The sequence below is a fragment of the Notechis scutatus genome, chromosome 8 (assembly GCF_049901735.1).
Source record: "Notechis scutatus isolate UNSWTSFEM ecotype Mainland chromosome 8, rNotScu1.2, whole genome shotgun sequence".
NCBI lineage: Eukaryota > Metazoa > Chordata > Lepidosauria > Squamata > Elapidae > Notechis > Notechis scutatus.
The window spans coordinates 26647473-26672960 of record NC_142016.1 but is presented as its reverse complement, the minus strand read 5'-3'; the positions used below and the strand labels follow the sequence as shown (position 1 = coordinate 26672960).

The 25488-nt window shown below is 51.4% G+C and overlaps 1 protein-coding gene across 1 annotated transcript in view; it reads left to right on the top strand.

The window, feature by feature from the left end:
• Positions 1-23587, top strand: part of PLEKHG2 (pleckstrin homology and RhoGEF domain containing G2) — a 37787-nt gene extending 14200 nt beyond the window's left edge. Inside the window, 26 exon segments of the mRNA XM_087970279.1 lie at positions 5595-5664; positions 5794-5840; positions 6219-6369; positions 7838-7969; positions 8636-8818; positions 9701-9793; positions 10246-10332; positions 11015-11048; positions 12095-12196; positions 13855-13908; positions 13911-13955; positions 15035-15073; positions 16659-16675; positions 17217-17501; positions 19263-20034; positions 20037-20597; positions 21294-21725; positions 21728-21826; positions 21829-22023; positions 22026-22088; positions 22091-22177; positions 22180-22551; positions 22554-22586; positions 22589-22684; positions 22687-22790; positions 22793-23587. Of these exon segments, the coding sequence (XP_087826405.1) occupies positions 5595-5664; positions 5794-5840; positions 6219-6369; positions 7838-7969; positions 8636-8818; positions 9701-9793; positions 10246-10332; positions 11015-11048; positions 12095-12196; positions 13855-13908; positions 13911-13955; positions 15035-15073; positions 16659-16675; positions 17217-17501; positions 19263-20034; positions 20037-20597; positions 21294-21725; positions 21728-21826; positions 21829-22023; positions 22026-22088; positions 22091-22177; positions 22180-22551; positions 22554-22586; positions 22589-22684; positions 22687-22790; positions 22793-23191 (4552 nt within the window). The 3' untranslated portion in view covers positions 23192-23587.
• The last annotated feature ends 1901 nt before the right edge of the window (positions 23588-25488 follow it).

Here is a 25488-nt window from a genome sequence, read left to right as displayed (position 1 = left end):
AGGTTTTAATATCCCACCAGGGTCTCATCTGGGTTTCTGGCAGCCTTCTTGTTTTCCTTGTTTTTGTTTCTTTTTTTGGTGGGTTTTTTTCTTTTTTTGCTGGTGGCCCTGAACTTGTCACACTTTTCTTCTGCTTTTGATTTTTGGGCGAAGGGCCTGGAATTAAGTAAAGAAGGGCTGGGCATAAATAGAGTAGCGTAGCATGGAATGGAATAGAATTAGAATAGAGTACAGAGTACAGAGCAGGGGTCCTCAAACTTGGCAACTTTAAGACTTGTGGACTCCAACTCCCAGAATTCGGCACATGCTGGCTGAGGAATTCTGGGAGTTGAAGTTCATAAGTCTTAAAGTTGCCAAGTTTGGAGACCTCTGGTATAGAGTACAGAGTATAGAATAGAATACAGTATAGAATAGAATAATAATAGAATAGAAAATAATAAGGAGTAGAGTAGAGTAGAGTAGAGTAGAGTAGAGTAGAGTAGAATAGAGAATAGAATAGAATAGAATAGAATAGAATAGAATAGAATAGAATAGAATAGAATAGAATAGAATAGAATAGAATTCTTTTATTGGCCAAGTGTGATTGGACACACAAGGAATTTGTCTTGGTGCAAATGCTCTCAGTGGACATAAAAGATACATTCATCAAGAGTCAAGAATCATAAGGTGCAACACTTAATGATAGTCAGAGGGTACAATAAGCAATCGAATCATACTAGGAAACAGTCAATATAAATTGTAAGGATACAAGCGACAAAGTTACAGTCATACAGTCACAAGTGGGAGGAGGAGATGGGCGATAAAGAGTGGTGAGAAGATTAACAGTAATAGTAGTGCAGGCTTTGTAAATAGTCGGACAGTGTTGAGGGAATTATTTGTTTAGCAGAGCGATGGCGTGGGGGAAAACCTGTCCTTGTGTCTAGTTGTTCTTGGTGTGGAGGCCTCCATAGCATCGTTTTGAGGGTGGGAGTTGAAACAGTTTATGTCCAGCTTATGTGAGAGGTCTGTAGATATTTAAGACGATGTTCTCATAAAACAGGATGTCGAATAAGTCGGCCTAATCACTTCTTCGGGGGGATTTATGGCCATGTGACTCGGCTTAGGACCAGCGCCAAGACTTCTTTTCTGGGACGGGGGAAAAAGACGGACGTCTGGCTCAGGGGGAGAGTCATCGCCAAGCTTTTCTTAGAAGCCTTTTGTGGTCCTGAGTCACCGAGAGCAGAAAACGGCAGGCGGCTGGGAGCGGCGTGGCTGAGTGGAGAAATAAATTCTGTGGCTCCAGAAGAAAAATAATTCCTCCAGCGAGAGAAATAATTTCCCTGCCAAAAGGATTCCAAAGAAAACCTTGAGGCTGACAAGAAGCGTGGTGCCTTGGCATGCCAGCCTCGACCGAAGTTGGCAACCCAAGTCCCCACCTTGGAGGCTGGTTTTCCCTAAAGATAGAACAGCTCCTGGAGGGGTGGCCTTGGGAGATATCGAAAAGCCTCTTCCAGCACCCCCTCCCATCATTGGGTCCTCTAGGCCAGGGGTCTCCAACCTTGGCAACTTTAAAACTGGTGGACTGCAACTCCCAGAATTCTGGGACTTGGAAGTCCACAAGTCTTAAAGTGGAATTCTGGGAGTTGAAGCCCACAAGTCTTATTAAAGTTGAATTCTGGGGGTTGAAGTCCACAAGTTTTATTAAAGTTGAATTCTGGGAGTTAAAGCCCACAAGTCTTATTAAAGTTGAATTCTGGGACTTGAAGTCCACAAGTCTTAAAGTTGAATTCTGGGAGTTGAACCCATAAGTCTTAAAGTTGAATTCTGGGAGTTGAAACCCACAAGTCTTAAAGTGGAATTCTGGGACTTGAAGTCCACAAGTCTTATTAAAGTGGAATTCTGGGAGTTGAAGCCCACAAGTCTTATTAAAGTTGAATTCTGGGACTTGAAGTCCACAAGTCTTAAAGTTGAATTCTGGGAGTTGAAGCCCATAAGTCTTAAAGTTGAATTCTGGGAGTTGAAACCCACAAGTCTTAAAGTGGAATTCTGGGACTTGAAGTCCACAAGTCTTATTAAAGTGGAATTCTGGGAGTTGAAGCCCACAAGTCTTATTAAAGTTGAATTCTGGGACTTGAAGTCCACAAGTCTTAAAGTTGAATTCTGGGAGTTGAAGCCCATAAGTCTTAAAGTTGAATTCTGGGAGTTGAAACCCACAAGTCTTAAAGTGGAATTCTGGGACTTGAAGTCCACAAGTCTTAAAGTTGAATTCTGGGAGTTGAAGCCCATAAGTCTTAAAGTTGAATTCTGGGAGTTGAAACCCACAAGTCTTAAAGTGGAATTCTGGGACTTGAAGTCCACAAGTCTTAAAGTGGAATTCTGGGAGTTGAAACCCACAAGTCTTATTAAAGTTGAATTCTGGGAGTTGAAGCCCACAAGTCTTATTAAAGTGGAATTCTGGGAGTTGAAGCCCACAAGTCTTATTAAAGTTGCCACGGTTGGAGAGACCCCTTCTCTAGGCCAGGGATTTTCATATAGAAAGTCCTTGTTTTGATTCTTGGGGTCTCCAAGGAAGACTCTGCCCACGTGTTGACCCTCTTCTGCAGCTTTGGGGAAACAGCCCTACAAGAAGGGCCATGAGTTAGACGGCCCATAACATACGAAGAACAATTGCAGGAATTGGGTCTGTTTAGAATAATGAACAGAAGGATCAGGAGTGATGTGGTAGCAGTCTTCCAGTAGTTGAGGGGCTGCCCCAAGGAAGGAGGGGGGTCAAGCTCTTCTCCAAAGCCCCAGAAGGCAGAAACAAAAAGCAACGGACGGAAACTAACCCAGGAGAGAAGCAACTTAGAACCAAGAAGGAATTTTCTGACAGAACAATTAATGGCTTGCCTCCTGAATACTAAATACTGGAAGCTTTCAAGAAGAGACTGGGCAGCCATTTGTTTGAGATGGACTAGGGTTTCCTACCCGAGTAGAAGGTTGGACTAGAAGACCTCCAAGCCCCCTCCCAGCTGCTTCCAGAGTTCCTTCTGCTGTCCCCTCACTTTCAAAGTGCTAAAAATCCATGCAGCATCCTCCTTAACCAGGGAGAAAAATCCAGCCATGCATCTCTCCCCAGCCTGCTTGCAGGCCCGGTCCAGCCCCCTGCCCGGTTTTTCCAAGGACGGGGCTGGAAAACCCCACTTGGCACCTGACCTTGAATCAGGAGGGTCACGGTGGGAGGTCCTCGTTTGGACCCTGAGCAGCTCGGGAGGATTTAAGTTTGCCTCACTCCAGGGATGGCCGGGGAGGAGACAAAAGTCCTGCTAAAGGTGCATGGAGGGACACAGAGTTTGCCAGGGTTGCTTTGAACCTGGGTTAGCTGCGAATGGCGAAAAGTATTGGAGGAACAATGGAGGTGGATGGCAGGTGTGAACCCACCCTGGGCTAATTCTCCAACCCTTTTTAGTTTCCCGTTGTATTTTTGCAAGAAAAATAAACTGGAGAGCCATGCTGAATCCAGAGACCCTCCTACCACCCCATCCCCTGCCTGCCTGAGGTCGATGTTGAATTCCCCTCGCTCCGTCGTCCTGGCCTTTGCGGAAAATCTCTATTTTCCTTGCTTCAGCATCTTGCTTTCCGGTTCATGGGAATACACTCCCTGATTCGAAGGTGGCTGGTGCCAGACTCTGAAACGGCATTTTCCTTTACAAGGACAGGAGAGGTGGAAAGAAGGAAGGAAGGAAGGAAAAGAAAGAGAGAGAAAGAAAGAAAAAGAAAGAAAGAAAGAAAGGAAGGAAGGAAGGAAGGAAGGAAGGAAGGAAGGAAGGAAGGAAGGAAGGAAGGGAGAGGGAGAGAGGAGGGAGGGAGGGAGGAAGAAAGGAAAGAAGGAAAGAAAGAAAGAAAGAAAGAAAGAAGAGAAAGAGAAAGAAAGAAAGAAAGAAAGAAAGAAAAGAAAGAAAGAAAGAAAGAAAGAAAGAAAGAAAGAAAGAAAGAAAGAAAGAAAGAAAGAAAGAAAAGAAAGAGAAAAAATCTGCAGATCAAATTGGGCCCAGGAAATGCAACTCCCCACCCGCCAGAGTGTTTTGCCCCTGAGTTCAGCTGGGTCTGATCCATTCGGCTCCTTTTGCATCGGTGAACCAGAAAAAAGGGGGGTTTGTCAACTAGACATTCTCTGAGCCTGTAATTTGAGCAGGACTGGGGGGGGAATTGAGGGGCTGAGTAAGGGGAGCAGGGGATGGGGGAGATGGGGGGAGATGGATTCTGGGAGGGACACAGAAGGAAGCTGGGGGGGTTGGAACAGGATCTTCCTGGCAGGAAAGGGGAATGGCTCCAGACTCTGGTGACCTGAAAGCGGGTGGGCAAACTCTCTATTTAAAATGGGGTGGGGGCTGGGGGGAGTCTCTGTCCTTGCCACAGGAATTCCAGGCTGTCCTAGGAAGGAAGGGGGGAATAGAGAGCAGGACAGGGTGGAGGAAGAAAGAAGAGACCTCAAATTCTCTCTCCGTGGTGCCATTTCTGGGGGACGTGACTCTCAAGGGGTCCCCAAACGTGGCGATTTTAAGACTTGTGGAGTTGAAGTCCACAAGTCTTAAAGTTGCCAAATTTGGGGACCTTTAGCCCCATCCTGCTGGAAGTGCTGAGAATTAGAACTCGGTTCACTCCGGGGAATGAAGAGTGCCTCTGAGCATGCACTGAGGTGTCCCCCCCGCTCCATTTCCTTATGCTCACAGTGGTGTCATCTTTAAGGACAGAGCAGCAACCGACTCTTCCTTGAGACCCACAATGGGGATCCCTCCACCTCCCAATCCCCTTTTTTCCTTCTTTGACCATGCAAATTATCCCAAGGCCAAAATCTGGGAAAGAAAATCCCTCCAAATTTCTGGCAAAGCCATTCTCCCACAAATGGCTTGCATGAGCCCCTGGCCAGTTGAAACGGGGAGGGGGCCCTCTTGGGTTCAAAGGGAGGGGGCTCACCTGGAACTATTTGGATTCAGACAGCTCCCCTCCTTCAAACGCCCCCCGTCTCTCTCTCTCTTCTGTGTCTTCCCTCCTTCCGTGTCCCCTTCAGGTAAGGGAGACCACCAGGACACTGAAGACGGAGGAGGCCCCCCACCAGGAGGCTTTCTGGCTCCTTGCCAACTGCTTGGTTTATTTTCAGTTGCCCCCTCCCTCCAGCCCCCCTCCTCTTTCCCCTGCCTCCTGCTGAGTTTTCGTCTTTTAAGACCTGGCCTGTGGCCAAGAGCTCCATCAATGCTCCTGACCTCCCATCGGGGAGAGTTTTGGTGGGGATGTGCAGGGAAAGTGGGGGGGAAGGAGCTGGTTGGGGAAGGATCCCTTCCCTCCACCGAAGCCCCCTCCCCACTAATCCTTCAGCCCAGACACACACACACACACACACACACCCCTGCAATTCCCCCAAAGCCACTGGCTGCCCTGCCTTCAAGCGCAATTATCCTGCAGGGGGTCCAATAACAGGGATAAAATGCTCAGCGGGTCACCTCTGGTGAATCCGCAGGGCTGGGGGTAGGGGCAGCCTAAAGGGCCTTCCGGAAAGGGGGCCTGGAAAGCTGCAACCTGTGGCAAATCCTCCTCCTTTAATGCCCCCTTTGCAATTCTTTCCTCTCTCGGGACAGCGAATTGCTGGAAGATCTGGAGAGGAACACTAGCGCCGCCCATGCAATCGCGGACTGCTTCGTGCAAAGGGTAAGTGCCTGAATTCCCCCCCTCCACCCCTTCTCTAGCAGGCAGATAAATCGCCTCCTCCTTGTGCGCCCCTGCGCTGCATTTATTGCTATTCCGCTGCATTTATTGCTGTTCCGTTTCGTTTTGTAGAGCGAAGAATTCGACATCTACACTTTGTACTGCATGAACTACCCCAAGTAAGCACACAATTCTACGCAAATCGATAAAGCGTGAACCTCCTGCTTCCCTGTGCGGTTTTCAGCACAACCTGGCTTGATTCCCCCCATCCTCTAATCCAGGGATCTCCAAACTCGACCACTTTAAGACTTGTGGACTTCAACTCCCAGAATCCCCCATCCAGTCACGCTGCTGGCTGGGGAATTCAGGGAGTTGGAGTCCTTGAGTCTTAAAGTGGCCGAGTTTGGAGACCCCTGCTGTGGTCCCCCCAGCAAGGTTTGCCAACCTTACTCCTTTCAAAATGGCTGGCCTACAACTCCCAGAATGTCCCGTCCAGCCAGGCAAAGTTACAAAGTTATCCGCTTCTCGTCTTCCTTCTCTCCTCTCCCCATGACAAGCTCTGTCTCCGTGCTCCGGCAGTGCATGGAGGATGAATCACTGGCCAAGTTCTTCCGGGAGAGGCAGGCCACTCTCTCGCACTCGCTGCCTCTGGAGACGTATCTCCTCAAGCCGGTCCAGCGAATTCTGAAGTACCATCTGCTGCTGCAGGTTAGTTGGTGCCGCTTTGGATTCCTTGGTGGTCTCTGAGCTGGGTTGGTTTCTTGCAGACGTTTCGTGACCCAACTAGGTCATTGTCATGGTCCTGTCGGAATCTGACTTGGAGGGGGAGGCCGAGCAGCTGACAGGGAGTGGGAGTGGGGCTCCATTGGCTGTGGAGGAAACTGGGGAAGGGCACAGTCCGGCTGGGTGGAATAGGGGAGAGGTAGAACAAGGGAGAGGGAATTTGGAGGAAGACCCAGGCCCCTCTTCATCCTAGAGCAGGCAGGGAGTAACAGAGAAGGGAGCAACGTGGGTTGCGTGGCTTATGGGGGAGGAAAGGGCCCTGATTCCCTTCATTAGCTGCAGCTGGAAACACAATGTTTAAAAAGGGAAGCTGCGCACAGCAACTTGTTGGGAGCAAATCGTGAATTATCTGGTATTGTGGAGGCTTATTTGGGTTCCTGGCGTCTTCCCAACTTTGTGTGTTTTGCTGTACTTTTAAGTCTGCAATTCCTTCTCCTGCCCTGTCAAGTTAATTACTGCAGTGTGGTTTGTGTGGACTTTTAGTTACAGTCTGTATGCACTTTGTTTTCGGACTGAATTTCCTCCACTTAAAGGCTGTTCCTGGGAGAGTTTATTCTCCAGCCGAAGGTAACCTGGACATTGGGGGCCAAGTTGGAGGTATTAAAGGGACTCTTCTTGCTTATGTGACTGTGTTGCCTTTGTGCCACACCCCTTTTGGGTCATCATCACAGTAATCTTACCAGTGCTAGAAGGGAGTAGGGTTTGTGGAGAAGAGGAGGAGGAGGAGGAAGACTGTGGCGTCCTTGGGGTGCTCTGAGCTTGGTGTTTTTCTTGCAGACCTTACATTACCAAACTAGGTAATATCATCAGTTTTTCTGAGGAGGGTGTTTGCTCTCTGTTTCTATACAGTATGTTGGCTTGCAGTCTGTGCAGCCTATACCCAGATAAGCAGGGATTAATACCAGACAAGCAATCAAGCAGAAAGCAATATCCCAATCAAGGAATGATAGAGAAAACTTACACCAACGCTGGCAGGACAAGCTACTCAGTATAGAAACAAACCATTATCAGATCCCTGTTCATTTTAATGCTGTTATATTTCTGTATCTGTGTAGTTATTTATTTGTTACACTTATACGCCTCTCATCCCACCAAGAGGTGACTACATGATAAATGAATTTATTATATTGCAAATCATCCAGAGTTGCTTCAAAGTCAGAAATAACATCCTGTAAAGTAAATTGGATGCAGAATTTAACTCTTCAGCGGAAACCATTCTTGAAAAATTGGGTTGGATATGTATTAGTGGCACATCTGAAGTGCGGATTCTCTTCTGCAGAGACTGACTTACAATTGCCAAGTTGTTTCTCAGATTCCCACTGAATGAACACCTCTCGTCTCTGACCCCCACCCCACTTTACCCCCCCCCCACAAACCCGTTTTCTCTACCCAGGAACTAGCCAAACATTATGACAAGAGCAGTCCTGGCTACGACTCGGTGGAAGAGGCTAGCATCACCATGACAGCTGTGGCTTGGTACATCAACGACATGAAGCGGAAACAGGAACATGCCAGTCGGCTGCAGGTGCGCAGGGGCCCTTCCTGGCCATGGGAAAGAATTCGTCCTTTGGGGTTTGGGAAGGGTCAGCTCACCTGGGCTGTTTTAGCCCATCTGCTGGGGTGGGGTGGGGAGGATGGATACTGGCATCCCATTCCTGCCTTTGGAGGCCCTTGGTGCTCTCTGAGCTGGGTGGCTTTCTTGCAGTCGTTTCATGACCCAACTAGGGAATATTATCAGTGCTGGAAGGAAGGAAGGAAGGAAGGAAGGAAGGAAGGAAGGAAGGAAGGAAGGAAGAGGAAGAGGAAGAAGAGGAAGAAGAGGAAGAAGAGGAAGACAAGGGGGTCTTGGGCACTTTCTGAGCTTTGATGGTTTTCTTGCAGACATTTCATGACCCAACTAGGGAGTATCATCAGTGCTAGGAGGGAAGGGGGTTTGTGGAGAGGAGGAGGAGGAGGAGGACTGTGGGGTCCTTGGTGCTCTTTGAGCTTGGTGATTTTCTGGCAGACATTTCACAACCCAACTAGGTGACATCATCAGTGCTAGGAGGAAGAGTATCTTCTCTCTGCAAGCAAGCGACTTGTATATAAACAGGCAACAGGGATCCACCCATTCATGAGGCCTCCAATGATCCAGTTTGACTCCCCCTCCCCTTTTCCTGAGCTGAGCCCCCTCTCCCCCTCCCCCCTCTAGGAGATCCAGGGCCTGCTGGCTGGCTGGACGGGTCCGGAGTTGGGGGCCTTTGGGGAGCTGATCCTGGAGGGTCAGTTCCGGGTGCCCCGGGCCCGCAAAGAGAGGGTCTTCTTCCTTCTCAGCAAAGTCCTGCTCATCGCCAAGCGGCGCGGAGAGACCCTCGTCTACAAGAGCCACATCTTTGTAAGGGGGAATCTGGGGGGCAAGGAGGGGGTTGGCGCCTTGAGAGCTGTGTTTCTCAACCTGGGCATGCTGCCCGGGCGGGGTTCTGGGAGTTGTAGTCCACTGACGCTTAAAGTTGCATGCTACCCGGGGGTTCTGGGAGTTGTAGTCCACCCAAGCTTAAAGTTGCACGCTGCCCGGGGGTTCTGGGAGTTGTAGTCCACCCAAGCTTAAAGTTGCATGCTGCCTGGGGGTTCTGGGAGTTGTAGTCCACCCAAGCTTAAAGTTGCATGCTGCCTGGGGGTTCTGGGAGTTGTAGTCCACCCAAGCTTAAAGTTGCACGGTGCCTGGGGGGTTCTGGGAGTTGTAGTCCACCCAAGCTTAAAGTTGCACGCAGCTTGGGGGTTCTGGGAGTTGTAGTCCACCCAAGCTTAAAGTTGCACACTGCCTGGGGGTTCTGGGAGTTGTAGTCCACCCAAGCTTAAAGTTGCACGCAGCCTGGGGGTTCTGGGAGTTGTAGTGCACCCAAGCTTAAAGTTGCACGCAGCCTGGGGGTTCTGGGAGTTGTAGTCCACCTAAGCTTAAAGTTGCACACTGCCTGGGGGTTCTGGGAGTTGTAGTCCACCCAAGCTTAAAGTTGCACGCAGCCTGGGGGTTCTGGGAGTTGTAGTCCACCCAAGCTTAAAGTTGCACACTGCCTGGGGGTTCTGGGAGTTGTAGTCCACCCAAGCTTAAAGTTGCACACTGCCTGGGGGGTTCTGGGAGTTGTAGTCCACCCAAGCTTAAAGTTGCATGCTGCCTGGGGGGTTCTGGGAGTTGTCCCCCTAGCTTAAAGTCCCTGAGACCATGTTAGATTGGGGGGGGGCATCCTTTTCACTGACGTTCCCCCCCCACCCTTTGCAGTGCTGCAACCTGGCGCTGCAGGAGAACACCAAGGACCCCCTGAGCTTCAAAATCTCGGACCTTTCCATCCCCAAACAGCAACACACCATCCAGGTAAGACGGCCAGCAGCCGATTCAGGGACCCTGTGAGCCTCTAGGAGACGATGGCCCATGGACCAGAGGTGGGATTCAGCCGGTTCTGACCGGTTCTGTATAGGGGTGGGATTCAAACATTGTTACTACCGGTTCTGTGGGTGTGGCTCGGTAGGCGTGGCAGGGGAAGGATCCTGCAAAATCCCCCTTCCCTCCCCACCCCACCAACCTGCTTTCCAGCTCCATTCTCCTGTGCAGGGCAACCAAAGGAGACCCAGCCGATCAGCTGGGACTCGATGGGAGGCAGAGAAGAGACGGGGTTGGCCGGTTCTCTGAACGACTCCAAATGTCTGTTCCTGGTTCTGGAGAACTGGTCCGAACCAGCTGAGTCCCACATCTGTACCTGTAGATCTTTCTGGATTCCCAGGCTGTAGAAACGGCCGCCCGACACCTTCCTTTCTCTGCTGTTCCAGGTGAGGAACCAGGAAGAGAAGCGACTCTGGATTCATTACCTGAAACGTTTGATAGTGGAAAATCACCCGGCGTCCATTCCCCAGAAGGTAAGCGGGAGGGGGCTTGGGGGTAGCCAGCTCGTTTTTTCTGACCTTGGGCTCTTGATGAAGGCGGGGTGGGTGTGTGTGTGTCCCTGTATGGCTGGTCCTCGACTTACGACCATTATTGGGGGTTGGAAATCTGGTTGTAAGCCGTTGGGCTTATAAGTCAAGGCGCCCACGGGATCAGGCCTGTTTTTTTCAACACTTTTCATGGCGGTCGTTAAGCAGATTGCTGCAGTCATTAGGACAGGGGGGTCCCAACCCGGGTGGGTGGGTGTGGGACGATATTCCAGGGGGTGCGAAAATGTGTCTTTGGAAGTTTCAAAATACGCATAATGATATCCCTATAATTATTTATTTTTGTAAGGGGTGCAAGAATATATTGGAAGCGTTCTGGGGGGGCAGGGTATAGAAAAGGGTTGGGACCCCCCTGCATTAGGGGTACGGCACGGTCATTAAGCGGAACCCAAAATGCATTACACGTGGTGGGGGTGCATGAGATTTTATGGAAGTACCTCCCAGGCTATAAACCACCCACGTGGAGGCTGTTGTAATTCAGAACCGTCGTAAAACAGATGTTCGTAAGTGGAGGACTACCTGTGTTTTTCAAACCTGGCCACTTTTAAGACGGCTGGACTTCAACTCCCAGAACTCTTTTGCTCCGGATGTTCTCTCTTTCTCTTTCCAGGCCAAGCAGGTCCTCTTGGAGAACAGCTTTCAGGGTAAGAATTTGGGGGTGTGAGGGGGTGTCCTCAACCCCCCCCCCTGGCCCCATTTCCTGGATGTCTCTGCAGCCGCCCATTCTTGCACGGGGGGGGGGGGAGGAGGGAAGAGGCGGAATCTCTGTCCATTTGCTTTCCTTCTTCCTTTCCTTTTAAATCCTTTTTTTTTTTTAATTTCTACAAACATATCATTGTGTGACCAGTGTAGTTCCAGGGTATTTTACATCTTAACACAAACATGACAATGATTTCATATTGATAATGTTAACTTTCTTATATCATTTGATATGAATACAAATTACCAATCCTAATTGTTCAAATATTCCCATGTGCTATTCCTGTGTCTATCTCTGTATTCTTAACATCTTCTTTTATTATAAATATCATATGAATGGTCATATTTGCAGTGTTTAAAAATTATATAATTCTAATAACCATTCATAAATTCATATTCATTTGTGTTTTTCATTGTTTATTCCCTTTTTGGTTCTTGGTTGTGCCACTATTACATTTAAAACAAAGTCCTGTTCTAGTCTCATTATAATACAAACAAAACAATACTCATCCTATTTACGTTCAGCAAATTGTACATTTCTAGTAATAATAATGGTCATTTTTATCTAATACCATATTTCACTATATTATTTTTATGTCTATCAGATTCCACATGTCATTTCTTTTCCTACAATTCAATATTAATTTTTGTGTTTATTACACTTAGCAATTGTATGTCTTTAATAATAATCCTATAATAAAATACTAATTTCATGCTTATTACAATATTACTTTTCATGTTTATTACAGTTAGCAATTGTATATCTTTAATAATAATTCTATAATAAAATATTAATTTCGTGCTAATTACAAATAACAATTATGCATCTTAGATAACAATACACACACATTCCTGTGGAATCCTTATCTTTTCCCTTTTCGACTATCACCTCTTTCTCTCATGAAAGCATTAATGAATCACTTCCTAGCTTGTCTCCCATTTTCTCGGCCGTTTGCTTTCCGAGTGACAAGGTTCTTTCTCCTCTTGACAGGGTCCCCAGACGTGGTTTTCAGCCCCGAGACCCCCAAGAAGCCCCTGCCTTCTCCTCCACTGGACGAGTCCAGGGCCAGCCTTCGTGGCCGGCGGCAATCAGGTGAGACGGGACCAGCGGTCATGCTGGCATCTCTGCAGGGGCTTCCTTCTGGGACGGTCAAGAATCCACTGACCTACCTGGTGGATAGAGGATTCCTGGGAAGGCACCCTGGGAAACAGATACAGGTAGTTCTCGGCTTACAACCGTTCGTTTAGTGGCCGTCCAAATTTACAAGGGCACTGAAAACAATGATTTATTACAGGGGTCCCCAACCTTGGCCACTTTAAGACTGGTGGACTTCAACTCCCAGAATCCCCCAGCCAGCAGAGCTTACTATCTTGTAATCCCTTCCTCTGCAATCTCTCTCCACTTTAGGAGATTAAGAGAGAGAGAAAAGCTGGCCTAGCTGGCTGGAGAATTCTGGGAATTGAAGTCTGCAAGTCTTAAAGTGGCCAAGTTTGGGGACCTCTGGTGTAGGGTCTCCTGCTTGAGCAAGGGGTTGGACTAGAAGACCTCCAAGGTCCCTTCTAACCCCATGGTTCTATGTTCTTATGGTCTATGTCCAACCCCTTGCTCAAGCAGGAGACCCTACACCAGAGGTCTCCAAACTTGGCCACTTTAAGACTGGTGGACTTCAGCTCCCAGAATCCCCCAGCCAGCAGAGCTTACTCTCTTGTGATCCCTTCCTCTGCAATCTCTTTCCACTTTAGGAGATTGAGAGAGAGAGAAAAGCAGGCCTAGCTGGCTGGAGAATTCTGGGAGTTGAAGTCCTCAAGTCTTAAAGTGGCCAAGTTTGGGGACCTCTGACTTATTATGATCAGTTTTCAAAGTTACAACATTTGTAGCATCTCCATGATCACGAGATCAACATTCAGGCACTTGGCGATTGATTCATATTTATGACGGCCGCAGAGTCCCCTTGGGGTCACGTGATCCCCATTTGCAAGCTTCTGACCAGCAAAGTCGACGGGGGAATCCAGATTCACTTAACAACTTAGGCCACTAATTTATTGACTGCAGGGATTCACTTAACAACTGTGGCAAAGGAGGTCGTAAAATGGGGCAAGATGTACTTAACAAATGTCTTCCATTTTGGGCTCAGTTGTGGCCGTGGGAAGGCTGCAACGGTTGTAAGTGTGAATAATGGTCACAAGTCCCTTTTTTTCAGTGTAACTTGAAATGGTCACTAAATGAACTGTTGTAAGTTGAGGACTACCTATAGGAGCCTTGGTCTAACAGTGAAGCTTGTAGGAACTTTGATGCTTTTCAGCTTCTCGTTTTTAAGGCGATGAGCCAAAGAGCCCCAGACCAGCCTTCTGAGTTCAGAAGGACCCTGGACTACAATTCCCAGAATTATCTTGAGCCTTGCTGGCTAGGAATGATGGGAGATGTAGTCCTGATACTTCCCTCCATTTGACCTAGACGAGAGCTCCTCAGTTCGAACAAGCCATAATGAACCGTTGGTTCGCTTAACGACGGCATTTTTTTTTTGCGACCATTGCAAGAACGGTCCGAAAAATTGGGTCAGCCCTGTGGGGGAACCTGATTCACGACCGTCTCAATTTACGACCGTGATGGGCAGGCTCTATTACGGTTGCAAAGTGAGGAATCCCTGTAAACTAGAGGAAACATTTGCATTCCCAAACCCTACAACCCAGAATTCCCGAAGGGTCGTGTTCAGCAGGCGTAGGATTCAAACTCAGAACTTCCTCTTTCAGAGCCTCCAGAGTCCATGTACAGTCCCGAGAGAATCCGGCGGAGCTGTCCCATTTACAGCTGGAGAAAAGCGGCTCTTATCGCCGGGGCCGCAGGCAGTCAGGTGAGCTACCTGGAGAAAGGGGCGTGGCTACAGGAGGTGGGCGGGACTCCAGGCGTCCTCAGGCGGACAAGCTGTCCCCAAAGCACGGTGCGTGTCCTGCAAGCAGGACACCAGGGGGCGCCAGCAGACCACGAGACCGGCTCATCCTCCCTATTCCAAAGTCCCTTTTTGGTGACCGGAATGGTCACTTGGAACAGAGTTCAAGGCCGATGGTCAGTGGCTTAAAGCTTCCGAGGGAGCCTCTGAGAGGAAGCTGATCCAGATAGCGTCCGCCTGATCCGGATAGCGTCACTGGAGAAGCACCAGTGTGGTGTTTCTGGAACCTCTTCTTGGGTGGTGTTTCTCAACCGTGGCAGCTTGAAGATGGGTGGACTTCAACTCCCAGAATTCCCCAGCCAGCTATGCTGGCTGGGGAATTCTGGGAGTTGTAGTCCACCCCTGTTAAAGGATGCTGGCTGTGGAATTCTGTTGTAGTTGTAGTCCACCCATCTTAAAGCACGCTGGATGGGGAATTCTGGGAGTTGTAGTCCACCCATCTTAAATCTGCCAAGCCTCCCTTAGATACTATGCAGGTGATCCTCAACTTACAACCATTTCTCTAGCAACCGTTCAAAGTTTAGTCTCGCTCCAAAAGAGTCACTTACGACGGTCCTCGCCCTTATGTCCATTGCAGTGAGTCACGTGATCGCCACTTGGTACCTTCTCCGCCCGCTTCCCACAAGCCAAGTCAATGGGGGAAGCCAGATTCGGTCAACGGCCACAATTCACTTGAGAACTTTGGTGAACATGTCTGTAAACCCGAGTGCAACTCACTTAACAACCTCCTAACTTGGCAATGGAGATTGTGGTCCCAACGATGGTCATATGTTGAGGACCTTTGTTATAATACTACCCATTTTCCCCTACCGAGCCAATACTGCCTTAACAATTCCGAAAGAGTTAACAATTTTATACAATTTTTTATACAGTTAATGCTAACCCTTCTTCCTCTCTTCATGCAGACTTAGAGGTGAGTTAATTGGACCCTAACCACGATGCTAACCACCATGCTAACTGTTAACCCTGTTTCCTCCTTATAGAGCCAGCCAAGGAATCTCAGGTCCTATTTCATCCAGCGAGTAAGAGCTTTTTCCTCCTTAATTCTGGGGGTTTGTTTGGGGTGAACGTTCTTGGCACTCAAAATTCAAATGCTCGGCGACCAATTCATACTTATGACTGTTACTCTGCCCCAAGGTCACGTGATCCCCTTTTGCGACCTTCAGACGAGCAGAGTCAAGGGGCAAGTCAGATTCACTCAACAAGTGTCATGATTCGCTTAACAACAGGGGCAAGACAGGTCATAAAATAGGACAAAACCAGCAAATGTTCCACTTAACGACAGAAATGTTTGGGCTCAATGGTGGTCCTAAGCCGAGGACCATTTGCCAAAGGTTTTGTACAATGCAGAGAGTCCTCGCCTTACGAGCACGACCGCAAGAGGAATTTCTGTCGCTATGCGATGCGGTTGTTCAAGTGAGCCACACCCATTTCTTGCTGCGGTCCTTAAGTAAATCACATAGCCATTAAGCAAGTCCAACTGACTTCGCTTGCAAGAATCTCCAAGGAAGGTCCCAAATGATGACGCTGCGGCTCTCATAAACGCATATAGGCCCGAAATTTTGAACATGTGACTGCAGATTGCTTACGATGGTTGTAAGCGCGAGGACCAGCCATACATGACTTTTCTCCCTCCAATCTTTGAAAGAAATGGTCATAAGTTGAGGACTACTGATCTCTGCCAAGTCTTGGCTAGGAGGGGCAAACAGAAACATCCTGGGAGCTGCTCTCACCAAGACTTCCGAGGCCGTAATTAAAGCACACGCTCAGTTGAAACAACTGTTTTATTTCAACGCTGGGAATTATTTGCATTCCCAGCCCGTAATGAGTCCCGAGCAGTCCCTTGAGATGAGCACCCACCTTTCTCTCCTTTTAACTGCTACCAACAACTAAAGTGCAAAATTAACTGTAAAAAGCCAACCTTAGTACCAAGTCCACACAGAGCTTCAAGGTTTAATCCGAACAGAGCGAACGACTTTGCTTCCTGCAAAGGTTTCTCTACCTTTGCACCTCCTTTATCCCTTGTGGGAGGGGCCATCACCTCCCAGCCTTACTCCCAAGTCGCCCCTTTTGGTTCAGCTGCTCTTGCCTGCACACACACGCACACAGATGGTCCTGGCCCCACCTCTGCATCGGACGCAGGACCCTCGTCCGAATCCTCTCCAGACTCCCAGGCTGGTCCCCCCGTTCTTCCCCACTGTCCGATTCCGCTGCCGGCTGCACCGGCTGCCGATGAACCACAGCAGGAGCTTCTCCTTCCACAGAAAGGTTGAGGACCTCACCCACTGACCTTCCCAGGTCTCGTTTTATGACACATTCATTTTTTTAAAAAAAAAATGGCTTTGAGGCTGGGAATGGATCTGTGATGGCTCACGAGTTTTCAGAGCATTATAAACCTCGGCTATCTAAGTGAAATACTCCGAGGAATTGGGCCACAACCGATAAAAGCATCTGCCAACGTGGCATCGCTCCAACGGGTTGATGCAACGGTTTCCTTCGTCCAAGATTGAATTTCCCATGAAAAACGAAATGCCTCTAATGAGAGTTCCTTTCTTTTCTTTTCTTTTCTCCGTGGATCTCATCTTTTACCTGCTGGGACCTTTTCAGATGGAGCCAGGTTAAAGGTGAGTTCCCCAGGTGCGACCTATGGCTGGAGGGGGTGACGGCATTATTTCTCATAGGAAGATATTTGATTTGATTTATTTTACGTTTATTTATTCGTTCATTCCATTATATTTTTCCTTTTCTCCATTTTGTCCCGAGAAAGGAGCCTTCCAGAAATGGGTTTACATCAGGGAATAGAAAGCGGAGTAGATAACAAATGGTTTTGTTTAAAAACGGGTGTTTATAATACAGTAAAACATTTTAATTCCAAAGAGGAACTCTTGAACTTCTAGCAAAAAGTGGAGAGCATTGTTAGTATCTTGATTAAGTTCTTAAGTTCGGTGGCTTAGACCTGGGAAGAAGATAAAAGAAAAAGGATAGACTATTGTAAAATTCATGGAGTGAGGCAAGGGAATTGCACCATAAAACTTTATCCGTGTTATGGTGTAACTACGACTGTGTCTCTTCCTTTGTGACCACCTAAGGATTCCAGGCTGATGCTTCTTTTCTCTCCGCCGCTTCTCTCTGCCATTCCTTCTCCTGCACCCTCCTCCTTTGCAGCACGCGGACAGTGAGGGAGACCTCTTCCCGGCCAGCGAGCCCCTCCTCTCCTCCAGCAGCTCGTGCACGCTGGCCTCGGCCAAACCAGAGGAGGAAGCCGAACCCTCGGATCTGGAAGCGGAAGAGGCCGAATTCTCCCTGGCACAAGACCCGCTCACCACGAACCTCTCCATCACCGAGGAGATCCTGGAGCTGCTTAGCCAGCGGGGCCTGGACAAGGAAACTGGGAAGGAAGGGAGGTTTTGGAGAGAAAGTAGCTCGGAAGCCCCCGGCTCGGCTCGGCAGGTAATCGCTCGGAGGGGGTGATTATTATTATTTTCATTAAGAATAATTGTGGTGCTATGGCAGCGCAGTGGTGTTGCAGTCTAATTCTGCTGATGGCTGGCAGTTCGGCAGTTCGATCCTGACTGGTTCAAGGTTGACTCAGCCTTCCGTACTTCCGAGGAGGGTAAAATGAGGACCCAGATTGTTGGGGGCAAGAGGCTGACTCTGTAAACTTCCTTCCTTCCTTCCCTCCTTCCTTCCTTCCTTCCTTCCTTCCTTCCTTCCTTCCTTCCTTCCTTCCTTCCTTCCTTCCTTCCTTCCTTCCTTTCCTTCCTTCCTTCTGGTTAGAATGCAGTATTGCAGGCTAATTCTGCCCACTGCCAGCAGTTCGATCTTGACCAGCTCAAGGTTGACTCAGCCTCCCGTCCTTCCGAGGTGGATTAAATGAGGAGCCAGATTGTTGGGGGCAGGAGGCCGACTCTGTAAACCGCTTAGAGAGGGCTGTAAAAGCACTATGAAGCGGTATATAAGTCTAAGTGCTAGTGCTATGTGCTATTAATGATTTATTATTATTAATTAAATAATTGTTATTTATTAAATTTGTACTTGAAGCCTGTTCCTGATAAGCTGTGAAAGAGAGGGTAACCCTCACATGGACCTTGTCAGTGTTTCTTAACCTGGGCCACTTGAAGATGGGTGGACTTCAAATCCCAGAATTCCCCAGCCAGCTCTGCTTGCCTTCCTTCCACCACTCGCTCTGCTGGTTGGGGAATTCTGGGAGTTGAAGTCCTCCAGGCTTAAAGTGGCCGAGGTTGGAGACCCCTGCTCAAGACAGTATCTCGGATGGATGTTTCTCCAGCTGCGTGTCCCAGGGAGGTTTGGGAGTCAAAGCCCCCAGGATGTCAGGGTTCCTGTTGCTCTGTTTAAATCACGAGCCTCCAGCCAAGCTTCAAAAGAATTCAAAAGATTGGTTAGGAGCAACATGTCCGCTGTATTAAGTCAACTCTGAGACACGTAATTTGCTATCACCTATGACTCTGTTCCCCCCTCCCCCACAATCCCCCTGGGTGTGTCATATATCAGCTTCTCCACGGGCTGGGTGTCATCAATCACACCCTCCAATGAAAGGTTTTCCTTCCTTCCTTATGGCAACTTGGAAACCGGGATAGGAATGATTTACGAGTTGACATGGGCAGGATAACTCAGGGAAGCAGAAGCTCGTCTGAAGACACCGTGGAGAAAGAACAGAGGTCGGGGTTAAGTCTTAACTCTGAGTATCTTAACTTACTACAACTTGTGTCTGGTTTGCCCGTTGCACCGTGGCAGATAGGACGGCACTCCAGAGGGTGAAGGTCATTGCCCCTCAGAGGATCCTGGGTTGCCCTCTCCCCTCTTGGGAAGAGCTTTAGAGCTCCCGCTGCCTTAAACTTTCTTAAACATTCTCAAAGATCCATCTCATCCTGGGAACCCTTTTTTTGGAACTATTACCATCTGGCAGCCGGTACAGGATAATAATAAAAACAAGGACAAAGAGGCAGAAAAACAGCTTCTATCCCAGGGCAGTAACTCTATTGAATTCTGCTGTAGAGTGCAGTGTTGGTGCGGTGTTGGGAGTTTTCGATTTAATTGCATAGAATGTGAAGGATGTGTATTGGTGTTTATTTTCATGGTCAGGATGTGCCCTGAAGGTGGGGTTTGAGTTCGTTGTTGTACGAGGTGCAAGGACAATACAAGTAAACGAAACGGAACTAAGCCTGGGTTTGTCTTCTGCCCCACTTCCAGGACCCCCCCTCGCCCAAGGATGGCGGAGAAGATCGGCAGGACAAAATGGAGGAAGAGGAGGAGAACGGGGTCTTCCGGGAGGAGGCCCCCTCCCTCCCTCCCCAAGGGAGCCCCCTCCAAGGGCAGCTCCTGCCAAAGCTCCCCCACCCCTTTGGCAGTGACTCTTCCGAAGAAGAAGATCTCCACCGACCGCAGGAATCCGCCGGTCCCTCCCCGCTACACGTCCTGGAAGATCTCCCCTCGGAGGAGGCCAGCAGCTCGGCCTCCATGCGGCAGGAGGCCTCCCAGGAGGAAAGGCAGGCCCCTGGCTCTTCGGCCAGGCCTCATTCCTGCCCCATAACCTCCACGGGCGGCCTCGGGGGCGAGGAGCAAAGCACAGAGGTGGACCCCAAGCCCCCCAGGGACGACTGGGTCCTGCTGGAGAAGATCCAGAGCTACTGCCCGAGCATGGAAGGGGGCAAGAAGGAGCCACAGGTCTCCAAGGAAGAGGGCGGCCCCCCTCCAGTTCCCGCCGGGGTGGTGCGAGAATCCGTCCTGCGGTTCAACAGCATCTGGAAGCAGCCGGAGGCTCCAGGAGGGGAAGAGGGAGGAGCCCAGCTGAGGAGGCTCCGCCCTCGGTCTGGCCAGCTAAGCCGCAGCCGGAGTCAGTCCTGCAACAGCCAACCTCTGTCCGTCCCCAAAACCCACTCCGGACGAAGCCGGGCGCTCACCACCATCGAGCGGCACCATTCGGATGTGGGTCCCCAGGGGCAGGGGGCGGAGAAGGGGGCTCCTCCGAGGCTGGCCCTGAAGCTTCGGGGAGAGAAGGAAAGCAGCGGGAGCCGAGCGACGGGTCGGAGGAGCCTGGGTTCCGATCCTGGGCGGAGATCCGGCGGGTTTGGCAGGAGAAGGAGCGGAGCGCCAAGGACGGCCCCAAGAAGGGGGCCGCGGGGGTCAGGCGCAGAGTCGTCTGCTCCCCCGATCGGCCGGCCTACGCGGAGCCCCTCTGCATCGTGGAGGATTCGGATTTGGAGGAGCCTCTCCGGGGTGCCGGCAAGGGGCAGCCGAGGGACGGGTGGGTGAAGGAGGGGCTGCCTGCCTCAGCAGACTTCCTGCCGGCCCTGGGCCTCTACCAGAGCGGCGGGGAGCCCTGCCTCCTGGAGACCTCCGAGCGCATCATCAGCAAGGTCCAGGCCCTGGCCAGGATGTACAGCGAGAAGATCAACCGGCTGAAATCCCAGAAGTGGACCTTGGAGAGGCCCGGCGGGCGGCCCCGGGGGGCCCCCCACCAGAAGGCCCTGGGCAGGGGGCCGAGAGCCCTGCAGGAGAGCCGGCCAGGAGGAAGCCTCCCCCAGTGTGAGTCAGCCCTCCCTGCCAGCCCTTGGTGGGTGTTTGGCCTTGTCCCCCCTCCCTCCTTCCCCTGGTGCCCAGCGGGCCTGAACTGGGCAAACTGGCACCAAAGCTACACATGATGCCCCCTGCTTATCTCATGCTCACCTGGGCATCAGATAGCCTTTCTTTCCTTCCTTCCTTCCTTCCTTCCTTCCTTCCTTCCTTCCTTCCTTCCTTCCTTCCTTCCTTCCTTCCTTCCTTCCTTCCTTCCTTCCTTTCCTTTCCTTTCCTTTCCTTTCCTTTCCTTTCCTTTCCTTTCTCTCTCTCTTTTTCCTCTTTCTTTTCTTCTTTTATCCCTCTCTCCCACCCACCAATCCTCCCTTTCTCCCATTCCCATGTCTTTCTTTCCTTCCTTCCCTCCCTCCCTCCTCCTTTCTTTATATTCTGTATTTCTAAGCCATCCACCCCCCTCAAAGAAATACCCGTAGGGATACACTGGTTTGCTTAATGACTAGCTTTGCTTAATGGCCACTGGAAAAAAAAAAAAACTGTATACCAGAGTCACGTGGATATCTCAACCTAACCGAAATGCTGAGGCCCCTTCCGGGCATAAGTCAAGGACCCCCGTGCTTAAATGAGGCCCAGTCCCCTGACGTTGTCGCGCTCCTCTCCAGGGAGCCAGTGTTTCATTTTGCCTCCTGCCTCTCTCTCTCCCCACAGGTGAGCCCCAAATCTATGGCCACGTGCTGATCCACGAGTCCCTCCCGCATGTGGTTGGCATCCAGGAAACCACGCCTTTGGTGGCCGCCACGCGTGAAACAGCCGTGGTGCTGCACAGTGACAGACCCTGCTGGCTCCTGTCTCCGGAGATCCTGGCCTCGCTGCACCACGACTGGCACGAACCGCGGCTCCTTCCGAGGGTCCCCATGGCAGGAACGGAGACGCTCACGGCCCCCACCAAGGGGGGAGGAGGAGGAGGAGGGGCGGAGGGCCCTTCCCCCGCCCTGGACCCTATCCCACAGAAGGGCCCCCCTGCGTCTCCCCAGGCGTCACCCCGGATGGAGCATGGAGAGAAGAGCAGCCACGGAAAGCCACACCCCCGTGAGCCGGGCTGGCATGGGGAGGGGGGCAGTCGGCCTTCGGAGCCCAGGCTGCCCCCAAGATTTCTGTGGGCGCAGAGCAGGCCAGCCCGGCCCTCCAACTGCAGCAGTGTCTCAGGGACCACCAATCGGACAATGTCTCCGTCTCTTGGGAGCCCCCAAGGCCAGGACCCCCGGCTGCCCCCTTTTCTGCCTGCCGGAGGGGCCCGTGGCCCCAGGACCGGGAAAGGGCCACTCCCCACCGAGCACTGGAGGGAGAAGCCCTTCGGCCTTCGCTTTGCCGGAGAGGAAGGGACCAGACCGAGAGGCAGCAGGGCCCAGCCAGGAAGCCTCCGGGACACTGCCTGGGGGCTCCGCCAGGGACCCCCAAACCCTTCTGCCGCTCCTGAAGCCACCCAGGCCACCCAGCCCCTGCCGCCGACTCTTCCACGGAGGGGCCGCCCTGCCCACCCCAGGAACCCCTTCCTGCTGCCCCTCCTGAATTCCCGGCCGGGGTGGAGTCCCCGTGTGCCTGGCGGTGCAATGCCCACGGGTGCCCCTGCCCCAATGCCTGCCCTCCTCCCCCGTCCGCCGGTGCCTCTCCTCCAGCGCGGCTGCCATCTCCAGGTACATTGCCGCCTCCTGCATCTCCCAAAGTCTGGCCAAGAGGAATGGCGTCCCTGCCCCCGAGGACCCCCGGGGCCCCTGGCTGCCAGCCGACCCCCTGGCTTCCCTCCCCAAGGCGGCACCCAAGCGCCATCGGAACCCGGGAAGGCCAGAGGCGGTGGCTGTCCCCTCCTCCTCCTCCTCCTCCTCCTCTCAGTGCATCGTCCCTGGGCCCCCTCCCCTCCCCATGCAGGCCCCCTTTGTCGGGCCCCCGGCTCTTGAGCGCTGCCCCCCTTCTCCTCGGCCTCGGCCCCCAACTCTCGTGTGCAGTCCCCGTGAGGCCCAGGATGTGCTCGCCCCCTCCGGGAGGCCCCCACCCCTCCTGCACTTTCAGGCCTCTGGGGGCCCACCCCCAGAGGCAGCCCCCAACCCCGTGGCCCACCCGGAGCCCTGGGCGCCAGGCCTCTCCTGCCCCACGGCCTGCGCGAAAGCCCAAAGGACCCTCCTGCCCTCCGGAGAGCCAGCCCCCAACGGGGGCACCAGGAATCCTCCGGCTCTGAGGCCTCACCTGGAAGCGGTGGGCCTCCCTCCCACGAACTGGGCAGCATCCGGTGGCCCAACGTGCCGAACCTGTGCTTGAAATACGTCAAGCAAGAGGGGTGGCCAGGCAGCTCCCCAAGACTGCAGCTGGAGATGGGGGAGCACTGCCCCAAACGGGGAGCCCCCCTGAGCCCGGACACGGCTCGGTTCCCTGAGAAGGGTCCTCCGAAGGCCAGCTACTCCACCACCGTCAACATCCAGATCGGGGGCAGCGGTCGGATCTCCTCATTCAGTAACGCTCAGGTCAGCCTGATGCATCCCCTCTCGGCCACGCTGGAGCAGCGAAGGGTCAACGGCGGGGGGGCCGAGGCGTCCCCAAAACCGGACACCTGAAACCGTGAGGCTGGGCGTGCCAGCGGAGCCCAACGTCCTGATCGTGCTGGCTGGGGCCGGCCCTGCCCAGGCCGCCCACGAGGAGGGCGCAGGGGGCAGGCGGTTGGCAGCCAAGAGATTGTTTTCTGGGCACTGAGCAGGCAGCCGAAGCTCCTGAGATCTTGCCTCCTTCCTCCTCGTCAGATCGAGCCTCCGTGGGTCTCGGCGCCTTGGGAGGGAGAACCAGCAGGCCTGGAAGGGACCAAACTGGTGGACGGAGGAAGGCTGGGCGAGGGTTAAGCCAATGAAACCCTCTTGGGAAGCGGGAAGGTTGCGGGGGGGGGGGAGGGAATTCTCCCTTGTGTCGCTTCCCTTTTTACTGGTTCCAAATCCTTTGGAAAAGAGACAACTGTCACACGGACGCCTCCTGGTGTTATTTGTGGGTGAATGGTGGGGAGGGCCCTCTGGGGACGCAGCTTTGGAAGCCCCCCACCCAACCTGGAGCGCTTGGCAGAGGTGGGGGGGGGATAACCACAGCCCTGGCATCTCAGTTGCCTCGGGAGGCAACTTGGCATTTCCAGATTCAGAAAGGGGCTGGTTTGGAAGTAGAGGTGATCCTCAACTTACGACCACCCTGGAGCCCCAAATGTCCTTTGCTAAATGAGACCGTTGTTAAGTGAACTTTGTCCCATTTTGCAACCTTGCCTGCCACAGTTGTTAAGTGAATCGGGCATTCCCATTGCCTTTGTTACCTGTTATTTAAACTCGGATCCCCTGTCCGTTTGTAGCTGGCATACCTTATACCCAGACCGTCTCTCTGCCGTTGTTACCCATGATGGAAACTGACCAAGGAGAGATTCAACCTGGAAATAAGGAGAAACTTTCTGACAGGGAGAACAATCCACCCATGGAACAGAAGTTGTGGGAGCTTCATCCCTGGAAGCTTTCAAGAAGAGACTGGACTGCCATCGGTCAGGAATGGTGTAGGATCTCCTGCTTAGGCAGGGTGGGGTGGGGTTGGACTAGAAGATCTGCAAGGTCCCTTCCAACTCAGATTATCTGTTATCTTTGCTGGTTGTGCAAGAATGATAGAGAAGTTACTTCTGAATAACTCCTTTGTTGGTTACGTGCCTATAGACAGAATCTTGCCGGACTAAAGCAATCATCTGAAATAACTATTATATATATGATCCTCAACAACAGTTCATTTAGTGACTGTTTGAAGCTCCAATGGCACTGAAAAAAGTGACTTATGGCTGCTTTTCACACATATGACCATTGCAGCATCCCTGTGGTCCTGTGATCAGAATTCAGATGCTTGGCAACTGACTCGCATTTATGACGATTTCAATGTCACAGGGTCACGTGATCCCCTTTTGCAACCTTCTAACAAGCCAAGCCAACGGGGAAGCCAGGCTCACTTAACAACCCCTGTTACTAACTTAACAACTACAATGATTCACTTAACAACCGTGGCAAGAAAGGTCATCAAATGGGGCAAAACTGGATTTTGTGTCTCTTAGCAACACCAATTTGGGGTCGTAAGTCGAGGACTACCGTTGTTCCTCAGCCATGGAGCCAGATTTGGCGTGGAGGAGGGGATTTTGCTCGGGAGCTGCCGGACCTGAACTGATCCCTTCTTGGATTGCGTCAATAAAAGGCGGGATCCAAACAAAATAGGAATTAAAGGCCATCTGGCTGGGCCTGGCCCAGAAAAACCTCTTCCCCAAAGGCACCCAATCTGCAGCTGTTTCCCTCTACAGCCCGGCCAGGTTTCCCGCTGAGCCATTGGATCCGTTTCCAGGAATCGTGTTTAAATCCGTTGTCAGGTCACCGGTTCAGCTTGGAGTTTGTCCCAGAGAGTCTCGTGTCTTAATTCGGAATCGTTTTCCGTCACGCTGGGACGGCCGTTACGGTGAGCACTGGTGCTGCGGACGGCTGCGGCCTCTGCCAAGAAAGCATTCCAGCGTCTTCCATCCAAACGGGGGGTTGCATTTAAGAAGAAAAATCCTTTGGAACCTGCGGTTGGGGCCATTTTTGGGGGGGGGGGGAATCTCAAAGCTAGAATTGCTCCAGAACCCATTTTACAGTGATCTAGACCGACTAGATTAGATTATTTATGGGAGAAAAGAGGCAGCCCCAAAATACACTTCCCTTGTAAGGGAGTATTTGATTTTGGAGGGAATGGGTAGATTAAACGTAGCCTTATGCATCTTTTGGTCCTCTCTGGTTTTCTTGCAGACATCTCATGACCAAACTAGGTGATATCATCAGGGAGAAGGGAATGGGTTTGCACTGATGATGTTCCCTAGTTGGGT